Consider the following 18,472-nt stretch of genomic DNA (forward strand, 5'->3'; position numbering starts at 1 on the left):
GATAATTCAGAATAAGTTAGTAAATGATTAATAAACTATTGAAATCAACATTTATAAATCTTATTATTCAGGCATATAGTAATAGTTAACTAATATGCTAATAAATGCCTTATTAACTAAACTTCATGCAGTTTTGTGACCTAATCTAAAGTGAGGACTATTCATGCTTTATAAATTCTTTATAAATGACTACAGCTTACTTGCTTATAATCTACATTTCAATCTTTTTGCATAATCACCAGGAATTTCCACATGAGCACATACAGAGCATTGGTAACTCACACCATTCTTTAGAATGCTTCTCCATTTACACGTCTCACACACACACAGTCTTCTCTCGAGGAGTGTTTTCTGCAAATAAACACCGTCAAATGAAAAGGCATGCCTTATGTCAAACCATTAGAATTTCACTACATCCTAGAAAATGACACTAGTGTGTAATATAAATAGACATGTTTGTATGCATAAATATGTAGAACTCGACTTTAAAATCTCATCTTATTAACAGGTTCGGCTCGTTCAGTGATTCCAGTAAAGTCAAATTCTTCTGACATGACGATGCTATTTTAGGGTTTGCAGAGGTTATGCAGTTACTAAATATCATGGATTTTGTGAATGTATTGTAGATATTACAGCTGCACGATATTGGTAAAATCTGACATTGCGATATACAGTTGAAGTCAGAATTATTAGCCCCCCTTTTGAATAAAAAAATAATAATAATAAGTTTAATATTTCCCAAATGATGAACAGAGCAAGGAAATGTTCTCAGTATGTCTATAGATGTATAGATAATATTTTTTTTTATTCTGGAGAAAGTCTTATTTGTTTTATTTTAGCTAGAATAACAGCAGATTTTAAAAAATTTTAAACGACATTTTAAGGACAATTATTAACCTCTAAGCTATATATTTTTCAATAGTCTACAGAACAAACCATCATCATACAATAACTTGCCTAATTAACCTAGTTAAGCATTTAAATGTCACTTTAAGCTGCATAGTGTCTTGAAAAATATCTAGTCAAATATTATTTACTGTCATCATGGCAAGGATAAAATAAATCGGTTATTAGAGGTGAGTTATTAAAACTATTATGATTAGAAATGTGCTGAGTTTTTTTCCCCCCCCCAGGACATCTGAGGGCCCTCTATAAACATGTAGAAGTATAAATTATATCTATAAACAAAATATAACCTCATTTTCTATCACATTTTGTATACTGAAGTCGAACAAATACATTTTTACGTAGTTCTATATTTCATATACAATAAATTATAATATTATTATAAAAATGTAACGTTATGTAATATTAATAATAGTATGAAACGCATATCCACCATTCTCAGTCATAAAGCAGTCCAGCTGTCAATTTATAAAACGTATTATTTTTAGTTGTAAATTCATTTTAAGACAATTTATTTAATGTAGAACTTGCATTAAGAACGCGTAGAAAGTAAGATTGATATTAAAAAAATAATATAAATAATATATATATATAATAAATAAAGTAGGTTCATTTCAGGACTTGGGGCCCCTTGCTGAGGTTGCTTAGAGCCCCCAAATCCGCCACTGATCCCATGATAAAATGTGCAATATAGTGGTTAAGTATTGAACGTGTGCTCTAGATAAAAGCATCAGCTAAATTACTAAATGTAAATAAAGCGACTTACAAATGAGGACAAGAAAGCAGCTTACACAACTATAAGAGCAACAATGAATAAGTGCTGTAGGCAAGTTTCAGGTGTGTACAGTGTAAGAAGCAAAACATTAGTTTTTAGTACAGTTAGCGGTGGAGCCAGAGAGGCAATTGCAGATAAGGAAGAAAAGTAGAGACTAAATAGTTGAGTTTTTAGTCTTGTTTTGAAGACAGCGAGTGACTCTGCTGTTCTGATGCAGTTAGGGAGTTCATTCCACCAACTGGGCAGATTAAACGCGAGAGTTCGGGAAAGTGATTTCTTCCCTCTTTGGGATGGAACCACGAGGCGACGTTCAGTAACAGAACGCTAGTTTCTGGAGGGCACATAGATCAGCAGATAAGGAGCAAAGCCAGAAGTCACTTTAAGCAAACATCAGAGCTTTGAATTTGATGCGAGCAGCAACTGACAGCCAGTGCAAATGGATGAGCAGCGGTGTGATGTGCTCTTTTAGGTTCAATAAAGACCACTCGTGCTGCTGCGTTCTGAAGCATCAGAAGAGGTTTGATAGAGTTAGCTGGAAGCCCGGCTAGTAGAGAGTTGCTATTGTCAAGAGTCAGGAACCTTGCTGTATATTAAGGATAAAGGAACCCTCATTTACCGGAAAGTCTGCCTTTTATTGACTCGTCACAAAACCTATTTGAGTTTCTTTCCTCCACTGAGCACAAAAAAGATACTGCATTCTGAAGAACTGGAAACCAGTAACCACTGACTTCCATAGTATTTGTTTTTCCTACTATTGAATCTTAAATGGTACACAAAATCACTTTATTGAAAAGGTATTATACACAGACATGTACAAAACCATGTAGGTTAATAATAATAAAAAAAAAGTAAAAAAAAAAAAAAAAAAAAATATATATATATATATATATATATATATATATATATATATATATATATATATATATATATATATATATATATATATATTTTATATATATATATATTTTATATATATATATATATATTTTATATATATATATATATATTTTATATATATATATATATATATATATATATATATATATATATATTGTTCTTGGAATATATATTACTTGCCGGTATTAATACAGCTGTTCTGTGTCAGTTAAATTCTACATTTTTAACCCAACTGGTTGAGTCAATAAATAAATAACCCAATGAAGGTTAAAAATAACCCAACAAAGCACCAAATATTTAGCCCAACTGGTTGAGGTATTAATAAATAACCCAATAACGATTAAAAAACTCGACAAAGCACCATGTATTTAACCCAACTGGTTGGGGTATTAAGTAACCCAATAAAGGTTAAAAATAACCCAACAAAGCAACAGACATGTTTAACTCAACCATTGGGGTAAATAAATAACTCTGTTTTTTAGAGTGCACTTTTTGTCAAATAAAAACCCAGCAAATAAGTTATTTTTATAATCCATATTATTGGGTAAACCTTAAAATAACCCAACAGCAGGTTGATTGCCAAATGACCCTTCATTGGGTTACCTGTTGGGTTATTAATAACCCAACTGTTTTGAGTGAGTAGCATGTCTATTACTGTAATTAGTAACTATGCTGCTTCAAAAATAGTGCCGAACTTTGACAGATAAAAAGGTGTGTGTGTGTGTGGGAATGTTCAGATGCACGCACGCATACACAGACTCTATGTAACTTCAGAAAATGTTCTGTAGAAATAATTACGGTTTCAGTTTTACCGGTTTTCATTGTGTTCTCGAAGACGCTTGCATTCATTCTGTTTTGAAGCCATTTTGTAAGTGTGATAATGGTCTGTGTTTTAGTTCAACTGGTTTGTCCACCGTTGTCATGCTTAATGTGTCCTAATCTTTTCATTTATCTGAGCTTCATTGTGTTTCCTTTATTTGGCTTGCTCTGCCCTCCTTCACTCTGTTGATTTAGGGAAATAGTATGAAATTCTCAGAAACTAAAAGTCGCATTAGAAAAGTGTTTGGTATATAGAGCGAGTAAGACTATAAGGTTTATGGCAGGACAGTTGTTAACCATTTTATTTGAATATAAAATTGTTGGTCTGTGATATGGTTTAGGGTTTGTTTTTTTAATGAATTTTATTAACTTTAATCATGGCTGTGACCCAGTAGCCCTTAGCAACCTAATCAACAATGTAAACTCTTCCCTGTATTTATTTGAGTGAAACTAGCTATTATTTAGGTTATTAACTGAGTCATCGCTGCGTTGCTATTCACCTTTAATTTAAAGGCCAATCCCTGTCTCAATCAAAGAAGGTGTCGTCATGCTGGAGAATATTTGTGCCTGCATGTGTCCAGAGTGCATAAGAAACCTCGTTTACATTAGGGTTACGCTCTTTACTGTTTAATGACTCCTCCTAAAGCAGACTTGAATGCAAGGCTTGAGTTATTAATAAATAACCCAATAAAGGTTAAACATAACCCAACCAGTTGGGTTAAATATTAGATGCTTTGTTGAGTAGTTCATTCATTCATTTTCTTGTCGGCTTAATCTCTTTATTAATCCGGGGTCGCCACAGCGGAATGAACCGCCAACTTATCCAGCAAGTTTTTACGTAGCGGATGCCCTCCCAGCCGCAACCCATCTCTGGGAAACATCCACACACTCATACACTATGGACAATTTAGCCTACCCAATTCACCTGTACCGCATGTCTTTGGACTGGGGGAATATAGTATGAAATGCATACTAATGCATCAAATAAAGATTTATTTTTAAATATTTGCATAAATCTGTTAATCAGCCTCATTCCTGATCAAAACTACTAAACGGTTTAGAAAATTACTAGATTTTAACTCTTTAATTTCCAAATTCATAAATGATTTCACTGATTTGGTGAAAAACACTCACACAATAACATATTTTCAATATAAAGAGTAATTGTGGACTGGATTTTTTTTTTTTTACTTTTATATAATAATTGAATAAACTGAATTGGCCTTATTAGTGTGTGTAAATGTGTGTATGGGTGTTTCCCAGTACTGGGTTGCAGCTAAAAGGGCCTCCGCTGCGTAATGCATATGCCGGAATAGTTAGCAGTTCAACCTCTGAAATGGAGACTAAGCTGAAGCAAAGTGAATGAATGAAAGGTCCTGTCAGGTTAAATTGCACCTAGCAACACCCTCATACGTGACTTATTCACAACACATAATGGCCTTTCGTACATTTATAATTGACATGTACTGTACATGTAACCTGGTAAACAAACATGATGCCCTAATTTCAGTTTCTGTTGCCGTCAAACGAGTTGCTTTCCTTTATCAGTAAGCTATTCATTACCACAAAACGGATCGTCATTGTGTGTATCATATACTTACCCTATTAGTTTAAGGCAAAACAAGAAAGTCAGTCTTGTTAAAGCCTTGCAGCAAATGAATGCGAACAGAACTGGTTTTTAATTGTATTACACTTTGGATCCAAGGGAAGGATTCAAAGCCAAACCACAAGTGAGGAACACTTTACGTAAGAATAATTACAAGCATCATGAAACAATGCCACTATTTGTCCTTTTTAGTAGCTTAAAAGACACAAAAGAAAGGCTGTTGCAAACTAGCAACGCAATGACGTGAGTGTTAGTCAGTCTGTGGACGTAGCTCAACAGGGTTGAGGTCTGGCAGTCTCGCAGGATACATTTAGGTTTAGTAAGACAAACGCCCTGAAAACAAACAGAAATGGCATATTGGACTTTTCAAATCGAAATTGTCATTCTAGATGCCATGATCATGACATGTGCATTTGTTTGAGGTACAAATATTGCTTGGAAATTTTATTTAAGGAAGTATTAATAATTAAAACGATTAAAGGATTGAACCCGGACACGCATATCCAATCTCACGACTAAACAAACAGAATCTGAAACCTCGATCTACAGTATATTGATAGCGTACATGATTATATAACAGGGAAGACGAATTGAGTTTAATTGTTAAACTATCACTGACGTGTTTCTAGTGCTCATTAACAAATATCAACGAGAGGAAAAGAGCATGTTCGCCTGTTAAATAAACATCTACGAGTATAATAAGGACCACATGACTAAACTGGTCATCTATTGGATCATTTAATGGTAGATTTATATCTCATACAATCTACATTTGCATCTGTCTCACTCGTATGTATGCAAATTCACAATTTTGCTATAGGATTACACTAAATTTCCAATTTAAGGTATACACCCGCTCTTATCTGTATGATTAATGTGCTGACGTTTTGACCCCTAACGTTCAATATTGACCAACATGACTAACGTGGAGAGGTTATTGCATAACTGGATATTGTCGGAGGGATTTGTGGTGATTTGAACATGCTTACCATTTGAAGCCCACACAGACATTACGAAGTTATGAGTCGCAAGGAGCGTTTGAAAAGGAGTGTTACAAAGGAACGAGTTTACAATAAGATCAGCTTGACAAACACACTTAGGCACACATTTGCTGATGCGTCAGCACTTGGAAGTGTTTGACCTGGACTGGGGTGATGGTTAGTGCTCTGATTAATCTCAGGTCAACAGTATGTTGCTCATGTTCACATATCGTAGCTCATAAAAGTGTCTAGTAGCTCCTTTGAAACACAAACATGCGAGTCAGTTTCATAGTTCTGTGTTGAATGCAGTTTGGCAATGGTTAAACATTTTTACAGTCGAATGAATTGTGTGTTTTAATGCTTTTAAACATGGGCTGTAAAGTTGCTAGAGCATCAAAGCCGTTTTGGTATGCTGAAAATGTCAGCATCCTTGTTAGTGCACTTATTAATCAGTCAGCTGTTTTAACTGCTGTCTCAATCGCTAAATTCTTCTAGTGCACTGAAACGTTCGCCCTGTGAAAAGTCCTACAATGCATCATGAAAATCAGTGCAACGTGAATAGTTGTGGAAAGAGTACTGAAAAAAATCATACTCTAGTAAAAGTAGCATTACTTGCTTAATGTAGTGCAAGTAGAGAAAGTATCTGTGAAGTAATTATGTGCACCTTGTGTAAAGCTGCTTTGGAATGATAATTATTGTGACGAATGCTACGCAAATAAACCTGAGTGAATTGAGTTGTACTGTTCTGCCTTCCTGAGTCCTCACATTAATCAGAGGGGTGACGCATCAGATACAGCCCAAAACCATTCCTTTCAGGACTTTGAGGGATATCTTCATTGATCAGTAGTAGTGTGCTTCATAAGGTGTGTCCAACTCAACCTTGTGGGGCACGGTCTTAGAGTCCTTTCAACCCTCTTCAATATATACCTGTTGATTTTTAAATTAGACTGAAAGACTCTACCATTAATGAACTGCACCGTAATGAAATGCACTTCATCCGGCTACTAAAGAACTCAACCCTGCAGTGTTTGGTCTCAACCCAAATTAAACACGGTTACTCAAGCTAATCATGCCATACAAGTTTATTTGGAAACTACTGTACACTAACCTTCTGATTGTCCTGTTACGGTCATGAAAGTTGTCTCTGAATCCTCTCCCTGTCCTGTAATTCAATTCATGTTTACATCTTTAGCGCTTTTCACAATGTAGATTGAGTCAAAGCAGCTTAATGGTTCAGATTTCAGAGCTAAAGTTCCAACAATCTCACGGCAATTCGTAACTTTCATTTAGTCGCTAATTTGTATGAATTTTGTACGATCTTATTCGTAGAATTTAGTACGATTTGCTTATCGCCCAATGACGGTTAGGGGTGGGGTCAGGTGCCACGCCTCCTTTTTAAAATCGTACCATTTCGTACGACTGAATTCGTACGAATCAGCCACTAAACTGGCAAAACATAAAATACTTACGTTTTCTCGTGAGATCAGACTGAAAGTTCAGTTCAGTAAATTTCACTGCTGAAAGTCCGAACACTGAAGAGCAAGTCCTGATCCGAGCAAGCCCATGGTGGCAGCGGCGAGGAGAAAACTTCACTTATGGATGAAGTGAAGGGGGGAAAAAAACTTGAGGGAAACCAGGCTCAGTTGGGCACGACCATTATTCTTCTGGCCAAGCTTCCTTTGTGGAGCTGCAGTCTAGGCGCTGGAGGCTGAAGTTGGATGTCCACCGTGGAGAACTGCAGGTGTGATTGGGTGTCCGGCGGGTGGTCAGGCTGGCCCACAGGATCAATGCAGGGACTCATTTGTCACTGTGGTCTTTCAGAAATGTGTTCATATGCCCATAATACCCATATATATAGTCCCTAAACCATGTGTGTCCAAACTCAGTCCTGAAGGGCCGGTGTCCTGAAGAGTTTATCCCCAACTCGCTTTAACACACCTGCCATGAAGTTTTTACTACATCTAGTAAGAGCTTGATTAGCTGGTTCAGGTGTGTTTGATTGGGGTTGGAGCTAAACTCTCCAGGACATCAGCCCTCCAGGAGTTTGGACACCCTTACCCTTAACCCTCTGCCTGTCTTGACTCAGTCAAGTAGGCCCTTTTGTGGACACATGGAGACTTTCTGAATTCTCTGACCTTCTTGTCAATCCGTTGTGGGCATCAACAAACTTTCCATGCTTTTTGTTCCAGCTCCTCCAGCTCTCCAGCTTGTCCGCAGCTCTGCTCTTTTTATCAATTTTCTCGCAGCTTCGTGAGCAAGATGCAGCCTGCAGATAAATGATGATATAATTCAGATGAGTCACTACTCAATGTATTGCTGTTGTGGTCCAGTGGTTGGCATGTAGATTACGACGTCGCCGACCCGGGTTCGATCCTCGTCTAACTTATTTTATTCATATTTATTGTTAAGACATATACTGTTAAGGTTGTTGAACATTTAAGGTTCTAAAGCAGCTGATTTATCGGTCTGAGGCTTGAAACACCAAGGCTGAAAAGTAGTCCCACTCCGGCGCTGCTGGTCTCTCATCAGCAGTCATCAATAAACCAATCAGATGATTCCTAGCCTACATAAATAGTTCATTTTTCTGACCTCCCTCATCATAGTCTTTGAAGAATCCCCCTATCCATCCCATCTTTCCATTTTTCCTCTTATACCAAGGGGAGACCTATCTGATCTCAGACCCCCTTCTATGCTAAATGACCAGGCGGGAGCCCGGGGTTCAAGTATCTCTGAGATCAGGGTTCTCTCCTGGGACAGCATGACAAACCTGCAATCAGTATCCAGCATTAGCCAAGTGTGAATTCTTAAAACAGTATGTGAGAAGTACCCGGATAACCTACTACTTCCGCCGAGATTCTCAAGTGGGCATCCGATAGAAGCTAAGATATCCCATGATGCCACGTGATTGTTCTGGAGGGCTGGTGTTCCAACTACCAGAGTTTGAGCACCCCTGATTTAGGTGGAGGTCAGGTTTTTTTTTCAGTTTTCCTCATAAATCTAATTTCTATCTTTGGATGTAAACACAGCTACTGTCTTGGTTTATTGCTCAGCCGGCTCTGCCCAGGATTTCTGATCTGCCAGTCCCACCTTGGCTGTTCAAAGTGGTGTTCAAAATTTTTTTTATTGTTGATGTATTTGCACAGTGAACAATGAGCATGGGTAATTCTTGCTTTGATTCTCTGCAATGTAAAGATGTCCAATCATTTTATTGAGTCTGTGAACTCAAAGGTTCATACAAAGGTTTTGTATGAGTTTGTGTTGCTCTCACCATCAGAAAATGATCTATTGATTTTTGAATATTTTCACATTCATAATGATCGTGTGGGATGTAAACTTTATTATTAATTATATCTCTTTATTCATTTGAATATTTCTGTCATTAATGTGCCTTTTAATTCTGACGCATTGATCAGAATCTAATGCCTGCATCAACCAAAAAGTTGAGTTCTTCTGAGACTGTCTTCGTGTTAGTGGTTTTCTGGGTGGGTACATGGTGTAGATGCTGAACTTGGTGTTTACCATTCTCTAGGCCTTGTGTGCGAGATGTTTCATCACACTTTTGATGTATGATATGCATTCCTGGTTTCAACACAATTTCCTGTGTCAAGTCTTCTACAAAATAACCAGTGTACAAAAGTCTTTGCAGAATAAGCATATTTTTATGTAAACGCTTTCTCGGGTGCTTTTGTGGCTGCATTTCTGCACATTTTGATAGGAAGTGTTTAAAAACGAGCTCTTCCTTCGTCTTAGCAACAATCTGCTATCTGCACAACTCTGTTGAAACTATATTGTATCTTCCTGTTTTCTATCAGTGCACCTCTTCCCAAGGTTTACCTCTGTTCCATTTAATTTAATTGTTTAATCTAATCGGTTGAATTATTTTAAATGAATTACAAATTCTTTATAGGTCTTTGTAGGGATGCACTGATACCGTTGGAACTGATCCCGATACGAAGTTTCTAAGCATCGACCGATACAGATCTGATCCCGATACTGTGCCATTTTTAATTTTTTTACATAATGCAATTTAAACTTTGGTGATTAAACTCAACTAATATATCTTCTTTAGTAAAAATAACACACCTGTAGACTTACTGTATGACAGACGACACAATCTAAAAACATGATGTCTGCTGTAAACTAGGCTACATTATTTGAGCATTCAGTATGACATTGATCTGTTGTGGTCCTGCTTATGTTTCCTTTTTTAATGTTAAGATTTTTCTTTGAAGTCTGAGCATAAACTGCCACTATTGACACCAATCAAAACACACTGCTCTGTTCAATAAAATATTAAAATAAATAAAATTACAGTGAAATATTCAGTTTCAGAGTAGCCTGTATTAGGCTAAATCTTTTTCTGTTAATGACGATCCATATTGCGCCCGTCACTTTCACTTTTAATTTAATCAACTACTTTGACCACAATGGGCCAGGCTTTACAAACTGTTCGCAGCACTGAAACTATCAGAAACTCATCAGAAGGATGAGAGAACAGAAACTTTTAATATTACAAAATAATTTTACAGAGTGATGCACACCTTGTCTGCGCAGCCGGTGCATGAGTGAAGCTCTTGACGCATCAAAGTTTGCAGCCCTCCGGTATCTGCGGACACATCCAAAACTGAGCAGCACAAAGGGAAGAAATCAGTGCATTGAGGATCTGTCCAATTTATTATAGAGCCTTTTCAAATTTAGATTTTCAGGTAGGACTACTTTGTGTGTGAAGATCCAACACAATCTCATGGCAATTTGCTACTTTTTGATTTGGTGGCGAATTCGTATGATCTCATTTGTACAATTTAGTACGATTTGCTCATCACCCATTGACAGGTGGGGTTGGGCGCCACACCTCCTTTTTAAAATTGTCCATTTTCATACGACTGACAAAACATGAAATACTTGGGTTTTTTCGATGATGCCAAAAGCAAATCCGACTGGGGTTGTCATGGATGAAAGTGAAGAGGGTCGTTGAGGTGGGGTTGTGTCGCTGATAAAACAGATGGGGGTGTGGGGTTGATGTTGGGTTGAGATTGGCAAGCCCCTAATAGTAATGCCAGTCACACTAGAGCAGAGATCGCCAAACTTGTTCCTGGAGGGCCGGTGTCCTGCAGATTTTAGCTCCAACCCTAATCAAACACAGCTGAACAAGCTAATCAAGGTCTTATTAGGTATACTTTAAACACCCAGGCGGGTGTGTTGAGGCAAGTTGGAACTAAACCCTGCTGGGAACCAGACCTATAGAAACGAGATTGGTGACCACTTCACTAGAGTTTGTGCGTGCAAAGTTCTGTTGTACGGCGCTGCTAAAAGAGGCTGGATTATACAAGATGATTAGACATTTAAAAGTAGTGAGCCATTGGTCCATGTTTTAAATTCCTGTCCAGACAGGTCATGTTTAGATGTTTGATTGGTCTCACGCATTTAAGTAATGCAATTTCGCAGGTCAGAGTTCGCCAAGCTTGAACTTTCCAACGCAGCAAACTTTTCACACGAGCTTGCGTTTCCGGTTTGACACATTCGCCTGTATATGAAAAGAGGTCAGTGGAGAAAAGTGCAGTGTGACCACAGCTTAACTTTGGGGCTCCACAACAGTGTGGGCCCTTAGGCCCCATTTACACTAGTGCGTTTTAGTTTTAAAACGGCGTTTTAGATAAAAAATGATCTGCGTCCACACTAGCGTTTCACCTAGCATCTCTGAACATATCTCTGTCCACAGTATGCCACCACAAATGTATATCACGTGACCATTCGCGCATTCTGGGCATGCACGTTCTAGTATAAACAGAAAGCATGCGTCTTGCTCAGCATTTGGTTATTGTTAGTCAACAAACACCGGTTGAACATTTAACGCGATGGTAAAGAAAGCAAGAGAGGTATTTTTGTGGACAGACGACGAGGTCGAGTTGATACTAACAGTAACAAATAACTGCACAATGGCGCCTAAAACAGACAATAGTGCAAACAACGCTCCCATTTCTGTGCACATGTTGTTGTTTACAGTACTGTCTTCCGGTAACGTTAAAGCCATGTGTTATAGTCATGTGATAGAGGCTTGACGAATAAGGGAAGGATACAGTGACGAAGGCAATGACACAAAAGCCCCAATCAGGTAGCGAATCTCAGCAGTCCCACCTCCGTTTTCAGATGTCTCCGTTTTCCCTCATCCACACTGAGACGGAGCAGCAGCGTTTCAGAATGAAAACGGTCTCTCCAGCGTTTTCAAAACGCTCCGTTTTCGGCGCTCAAACTCCAGCGTAGTGTGGACGGATGCCGTAACCGTAGCAAAACTTATGGGTTTTAAAACGAAAACGCATTTGTGTAAACGGGGCCTTAGAATTGTCCTAACCTCCCCCTTAGTAGCGCCCCTGCACTTGGTAACCCTTTAATGGCATCATTTACCTGAAAAACACTGCTTAAGTTTTCTAGTGCATCAGCGCAAGGCATGCAGATGTGCTCAAGGTGATCTGCTATTCGCACCGGGCATCAGATTGATCCATCACATACTGATGACTCAGTGACACGCTTAAAATGACATGAATGACAGTCATTAGATGGTTATCATGACATGCATTCCTGTTGAAAACATGCACTGTGAACAAGAACATTCTGTGATCGTATCCGCATATAATCTAGCATTTAGAGCAATTAAACGAGTAATGACAAACAATGTGCTCGAGGGGGAACTACAAAGCTTGATTATGACTGGGAGGGTGGAACTTTATAATAACAACTTATCAACACGTAAGTGCAAACATTCCTGAAAGACTGGAACACTTCATAACTAATAATGATCTAGCCACTTTCATTGGCACAAGATGGCGGGTACCTTGTTTTGATAAATTATATGGTCACACTTTACAATAAGGTTCATTAGTTAATGTTAATTAATGCATTTACTAACATGAACAAACAATGATCAATACATTCACTACTGTATTTGTTCATGTTAGTTAACGTTAAGTTCATTGTTAATTCATGTTAACTCATGGTGCATTAACTAATGTTATCAAGCATAGACTTGGATGTTAATAATGCATTAGTAAATGTTCAATTATGATAAATACATGCTGTACATGTGGTGTTTATGATTAGTTCATGTTAGTAAATGCATTAACTAATGATAATAACAAAGAAGGCTTTGTAAGCTCTGCTCATAGACCAGTTCAATGTAGTCGTGTTATTGGCGCATGAACATGTTATGCTTGTGGTCAAACTGTAATAACTGTAACAAGAGGCAATTCAATCATATTTTAACATTTTAAGTGGCCGTTAATCCATAGGATTCACGTAAGCTATGGAAATTAACAATGTAAAACAGGAAATGCGTTAAGACCGTTGTTATTGTTTGCATAACAGACTTCAATCTTAATTGTAGGGCTGCTCGATTTTTGGGAAAAATCATAATCACGATTATTTTGGTTTTAATTGTAATCACGATTATTCAAAGAGATGATCAGTTGAAGGCAAAATGATTAGCGCTCCTGAGATTTGTTTTTTTTTTTATAAATATTTCCCAAATGATGCTTAACAGAGCAAGGGATTTTAACAGTATTTCCTCTAATAATTCTTCTTTCTCCTGAAGAAAAATATTAGTGTTATTTAGGCTAGAATCAAAGCAGGTGTAAATGTTTTTAAACCTATTTTAAGGTCAACATTAATAGCCCCCTTAAGCAATGTATTTTAATTGTTTGCAGAAAAAACTACTGTTAGACGATAACTTGCTTAATTACCCTAATACAGCCTTTAAATCACGCTTTGAATCTGAACGCTTGTAGTTTGAAAAATGTCTAGTAAAATATTATGTATAGTCATCATAGCAAAGATAAGCAGTTATTAGAAATCAAATATTAAATCTATTATGTTCAGAAATAAGTTGAAGAAAAAATTCAATTAAACAGAAATTGGGGAGGAAAAGGCCTGCTAATGTTCAGGAGGGCTAATAATTCTGACTTCAACTGCAAACAGTTATTTTCCACTCTGCAAAGGAAAGAAAAATAAATACAATAAAATAAAAATATGAAACAAACTGTGCTTTTAAGCATCTTCACTGTAAGAAAAACACTTTAGCTACAAAATTTTGGCCCATTCCAGAATTTGTGTAACTGAAGCGGATTTGTAGGCTGTCTTGCTCGCACAAGCTTTTTCAACTCTGCGCACAGGTTTTCTATAGGATTGAGATCAGGGCTTTGTGATGGCCACTCCAAAACATTCACTCTGTTGTCCTTAAAGCACATTTGAACTAATTTGGCAGTATGCTTAGTCTCATGGTGTGTTTGGAAGACCCATTTGTGGCCAAGTTTTAATTTCCTGGCTGATGTCTTGAGATGTTGCTTCAGTATTTCTACTTAATGTTCTTTCTTCATGATGCCATCTATGCTGTGAAGTGGACCAGTCCCTCCTGCAGCAAAACAGCCCCACAACATGATGCTGCCGCCCCCATACTTCACAGTTGGGATGGTGTTCTAGGCTTGTAAGCTTTCCCCTTTGCCCTCCAAATGTAACACTGGTCATTATGGCCAAACAGTTCACTCTTAGCTCCATCAGACCACAGGACATGTCTCCAAAAATTATTATTTTTTTTTATTATTTTTTTTTCCCAGTGTCATTTAGCAAATTGTAATCTGTCTTTCTTGTTGATTCTTGTTGAAAACACTAGTTACAGCTATTGTAAAGATTATTATATGCATTTAAAAGCAATATGAGTAACTTCTTGAAATGTAAAATACTCATGCAATAGAATCAAAGATTAAAACTCTTTAAAAAAAAAAAAAGTAATTATTTCCAGCATATTTAAATTTTATAAATCCGCTTTTGCCAAACAGAGAGAAACTTTTATATAGTTTGTCAACTCTGTTATGGATGAATTTAGTAATGTGTAGAAATAACAAATTATAGCAAGTAAAATTCTTATGGGTCGTTACTAAATTGTAACTGAATTGATTGCAACAATGCTAATTATACTATTTCGGCCCACCTGGAAACCTGGAATGTCACTTGGTTCACCCTAAAAAATCCATGCTGGAGCCGAGCCTGACCAGCAGCAAAATCAGTTTTTGGAGTCTACATTTCTTAATGCAACATGATCTTTGTCAGTAAAACAAGAAATAATTTCTTATGCCATTTCATGTGTCTAGTATCTTGATTTAAAAATATTTGGATATTTGGTTTGAAAACAGGATAAAACTACTTTATTTTTTATTAATAAAATTAAAACTATGCTAAGAAAATAATGCTTCTCTCTTTTCTTTAAATCCAATTCATTGATTAATCGGAAAAATTATCGACAGATTAACAGGTTATTAAAATAATTGTTAGTTGCAGCCCTACTTTTAATTACTATTCTAATTAGTTTTTGGCATAAAATTAATAATTATGACCCATACTTTATTTTTGACCACTGTTAAAAAGATATCTATGAAACTGCATGGCCATTTGAACTTATTGTGTGACTAGGGAAAAAAAAAAAGAGTTTCTCACAAATTCCCGACCTAAACCTATTGCATTCATCAAAACGTTTACTAAAGATAGAAGAGAGCTTTTGGGAAACGGGTTGTATAATCTTTAATAAGAAAACATGATAGAATCTCTATAAAAAAACCTGCCTATTCCCTCTTAATCTGACAAAAGAGAAAGTATTGCTACCACTTCATGGAAATCAAACATCGTTAATAACATTCAATGATGGAAACGGTTATATTACAACAGCATAGCGGTAATCTACAGTACATAGACTGGCAGCAGTATTCTCCAGATAAATATACACAGTACATAATAATCATGAACGCAGCACCTAAAATATGCTATCATGCATCAATTTAGCATCGATAACGCTGAGTTGTCTATCAGTACCATCTTCCAATCCAGTGGGCTTTGACCACAGAAATGTGCGTGAACAAGAAATTAGTAGTATTTGCACTGTGTAAAAGTCTTAGGCCACTAATTTTTAGCCCCAAAATAGGTTTAGAGTCGGTTAGTTCTTTATTTGTCTGTTTGAAATATCAAATTACATTTCCAGAGATTGTTTTTGGTCAATAATTGTGATTACAGTGAGATTGAGAAGAAATGGAGACAAACTAAATCCAGAATAAATTGGGCAATATCTCTTAAGATGCTTCTAAAAACCGACCTGCAAAGCTACAGCACTGTTCAAAGTTGTAGACACTTGTGTATAAATGCTGTAACATGAGAATACTTTCAAAAAAAAATGCATACACTGGGGAAAATGAGTATTCCTCCTCTCACCGATGGTCATGAGCTTTGGGTCCTGACCGAAAGGACAAGATCTCGGATGCAAGCAGCTGAAAGGAGTTTCCTTCGAAGGTCGGCAGGGTGCACTCTTCTGGATGGGGTGAGGAGCTCTGACACCTAGAAGGAGCTCGGAGTAGAGCCGCTGGTCCTCCACATCAAGAGAAGTCAGCTGAGGTAGCTCGGGCATCTGTTTCGGATGCCTCCTGGACGCCTACCAAGTGAGGTGTTCCAGGCGTGTCCCACCGGGGGAGGCCTCTGGGAAGACCCAGGACACGCTGGAGGGACTTTGTCTCTCGGCTGGCCTGGAAATGCCTCAGGATCCCCCCGGAGGAAGTGTCTGGGATAAGGGAAGTCTGGGGTTCTCTCCTAAGACTGATGCAACTTGGCCCCGGAAAAGCGGCAGAGAATGAATGAATGAATGAATGAAAAGTCCTGTTCAACTCTCTGTGATCATCTCATCAGTTTTCATTCAGTTTCCCTGCGGCTTAGTCTCTTCACCAATCAGGGCTCACCACAGTAGAATGAACCGCCAAATTATCCAGCATGTATTTTACACATCGGATGCCTTCAAGCTGCAACCCATCAATAGGAAACACCCATTCACACTCAGTCACACACACATACACTACAGACAATTTAGCCTACCCAATTCACCTACTGTATAGTGCATATCTTTGGACTGTGGGGGAAACTGGAGCACCAGGAGGAAATCTGCACAAACATGGGGAGAACATGCAAACTCGAGGCTTAAACCAGCAACATGCTTGCTGTGAGGCGACAGTGCTACCCACTGCGCCACCCTCGTAAGTTTTACACATTTAAAATGTTTTTAAAATGGAGCCTGTTTGTAATAAAGAAAAGACAAAGGGCGCTTCAAGTAGGTGTGTGTGTGTGTGTGTGTGTGTGTGTTACGCGCTTTGTAATGGCATTTGTTTGTGTCTCATCATTGCAGAAAACAATGCATCATTTGCTGGACTCCACCACAAATATATCAAAGGTACTTGCTATATTTGACTCCTAAAATGAATCCTGATTCTGGTTCTGTTTCTAGTGGCCTAAGACTTGTGCGCAGTACTGTATATTAAACGTCCGTGTTTTAAGCTCTGCTGAGGTGTGTGTTTTCAGTAGTGTCCTCTTCGTCTTGCTCCTCCTCAGTGTCCGGCTCATGAATAAAGCCGTAGCGCCGATAGACTGATCCGTCCCGACTAGTGTAGACCACGTCCACTTCATCCCCGCTGTCCTCCGGCTCCGGGACACCGTGTGGCATCGGTCGAGGTCTGGGCTCTTCTCGGGCCACTCCGCTCAGCCGCTCATAGCTCCGTCTCCAGCATAATCTTTTTTTGGCTCTTGCCTGCACCAGGGCGAACACCACTAGCGCTAGCACCACAGCTAGAAGTAGAGCTGCGGGTAAGGCTGCGGATGCATGCTGGACTGCTTTGGACCTCAGAATAATGTCGTCCTGACTTTCATTTGGTACAGGCACTTCAAGACACAACGCTGTAAAAGAGAAAGAGAATGGCACTGAATTGACTTATTTATTGTAAAACCTCATTTACATAGTTTTTTAAAGTATTTTTCAAATACACCCCTGAACAAACTCTTAAGACCGGGGGAAACATCACCGGTAGATCATTATCGGATTGCAAGTACTACTTTAAAATACTCGAAGAAGACAGGGGTACAAAAGCCAAAACACAGAGAAGAGGCAGTTTATTGAGAAGGAATTTAAACTAATGGAAATTCATTTTTAGATGAAAATGTGTAGTGGAAACTTACAGCAGAAACAGCCGAGCACGTGACCCACGTGCAGAATGGGCCTTATTAGGATTTGACCTTGCAAGCAGTACAAACTAGATAGAACAGTGAACACACTTTGCTTCAGTGTCTCATTCTGTAGAAACTGTCGTCAGAATGGGCATTATTAGGATTTGACCTTGCAAGCAGTAAAAACCAGATAAAAGGGTGAATGCACTTGACTTCAGTGTCTCACTCTGCAGAAACTGTTGTTGCTGTATGACTGTGACCTTCTTTGCAAAGAATAAAACTTTGAAAAGACATTCAGAGTAAGACTTTGTTTCTTGACCACAGAGAGCGCCTCTTTTTAAACAAAATTGCCACTACAATTTGGTGTCAGAATAGTGGGATGTCTTGGAGGAACTTTTCCGGACCCTGCGGACGGTGACTGATCATCCTGGGACTTTGTGTCACAGCTCTGCCCCGCTCGATTGAGGGTTGAGG

The 18,472-nt window shown here is 38.1% G+C and overlaps 2 protein-coding genes across 4 annotated transcripts in view; one reads left to right on the forward strand and one right to left on the reverse strand.

Annotated features, from left to right (window-relative positions):
* otud7a (OTU deubiquitinase 7A) overlaps positions 1-18,472 on the forward strand; it is a 192,211-nt gene that overhangs the window by 22,598 nt on the left and 151,141 nt on the right. The window lies entirely within an intron of this gene.
* LOC100330575 (cysteine repeat modular protein 2) overlaps positions 15,531-18,472 on the reverse strand; it is a 51,438-nt gene continuing 48,496 nt past the window's right edge. For both annotated transcript variants that reach the window (XM_087312548.1, XM_087312549.1), the window contains one exon: positions 15,531-17,731. In XM_087312548.1, the coding sequence (XP_087168674.1) occupies positions 17,331-17,731 (401 nt within the window). In that variant the 3' untranslated portion in view covers positions 15,531-17,330. The remainder of the gene's footprint in view (positions 17,732-18,472) is intronic.

This window comes from Danio rerio, chromosome 25, assembly GCF_052040795.2.
Source record: "Danio rerio strain M-AB ecotype USA chromosome 25, GRCz13ab, whole genome shotgun sequence".
NCBI lineage: Eukaryota > Metazoa > Chordata > Actinopteri > Cypriniformes > Danionidae > Danio > Danio rerio.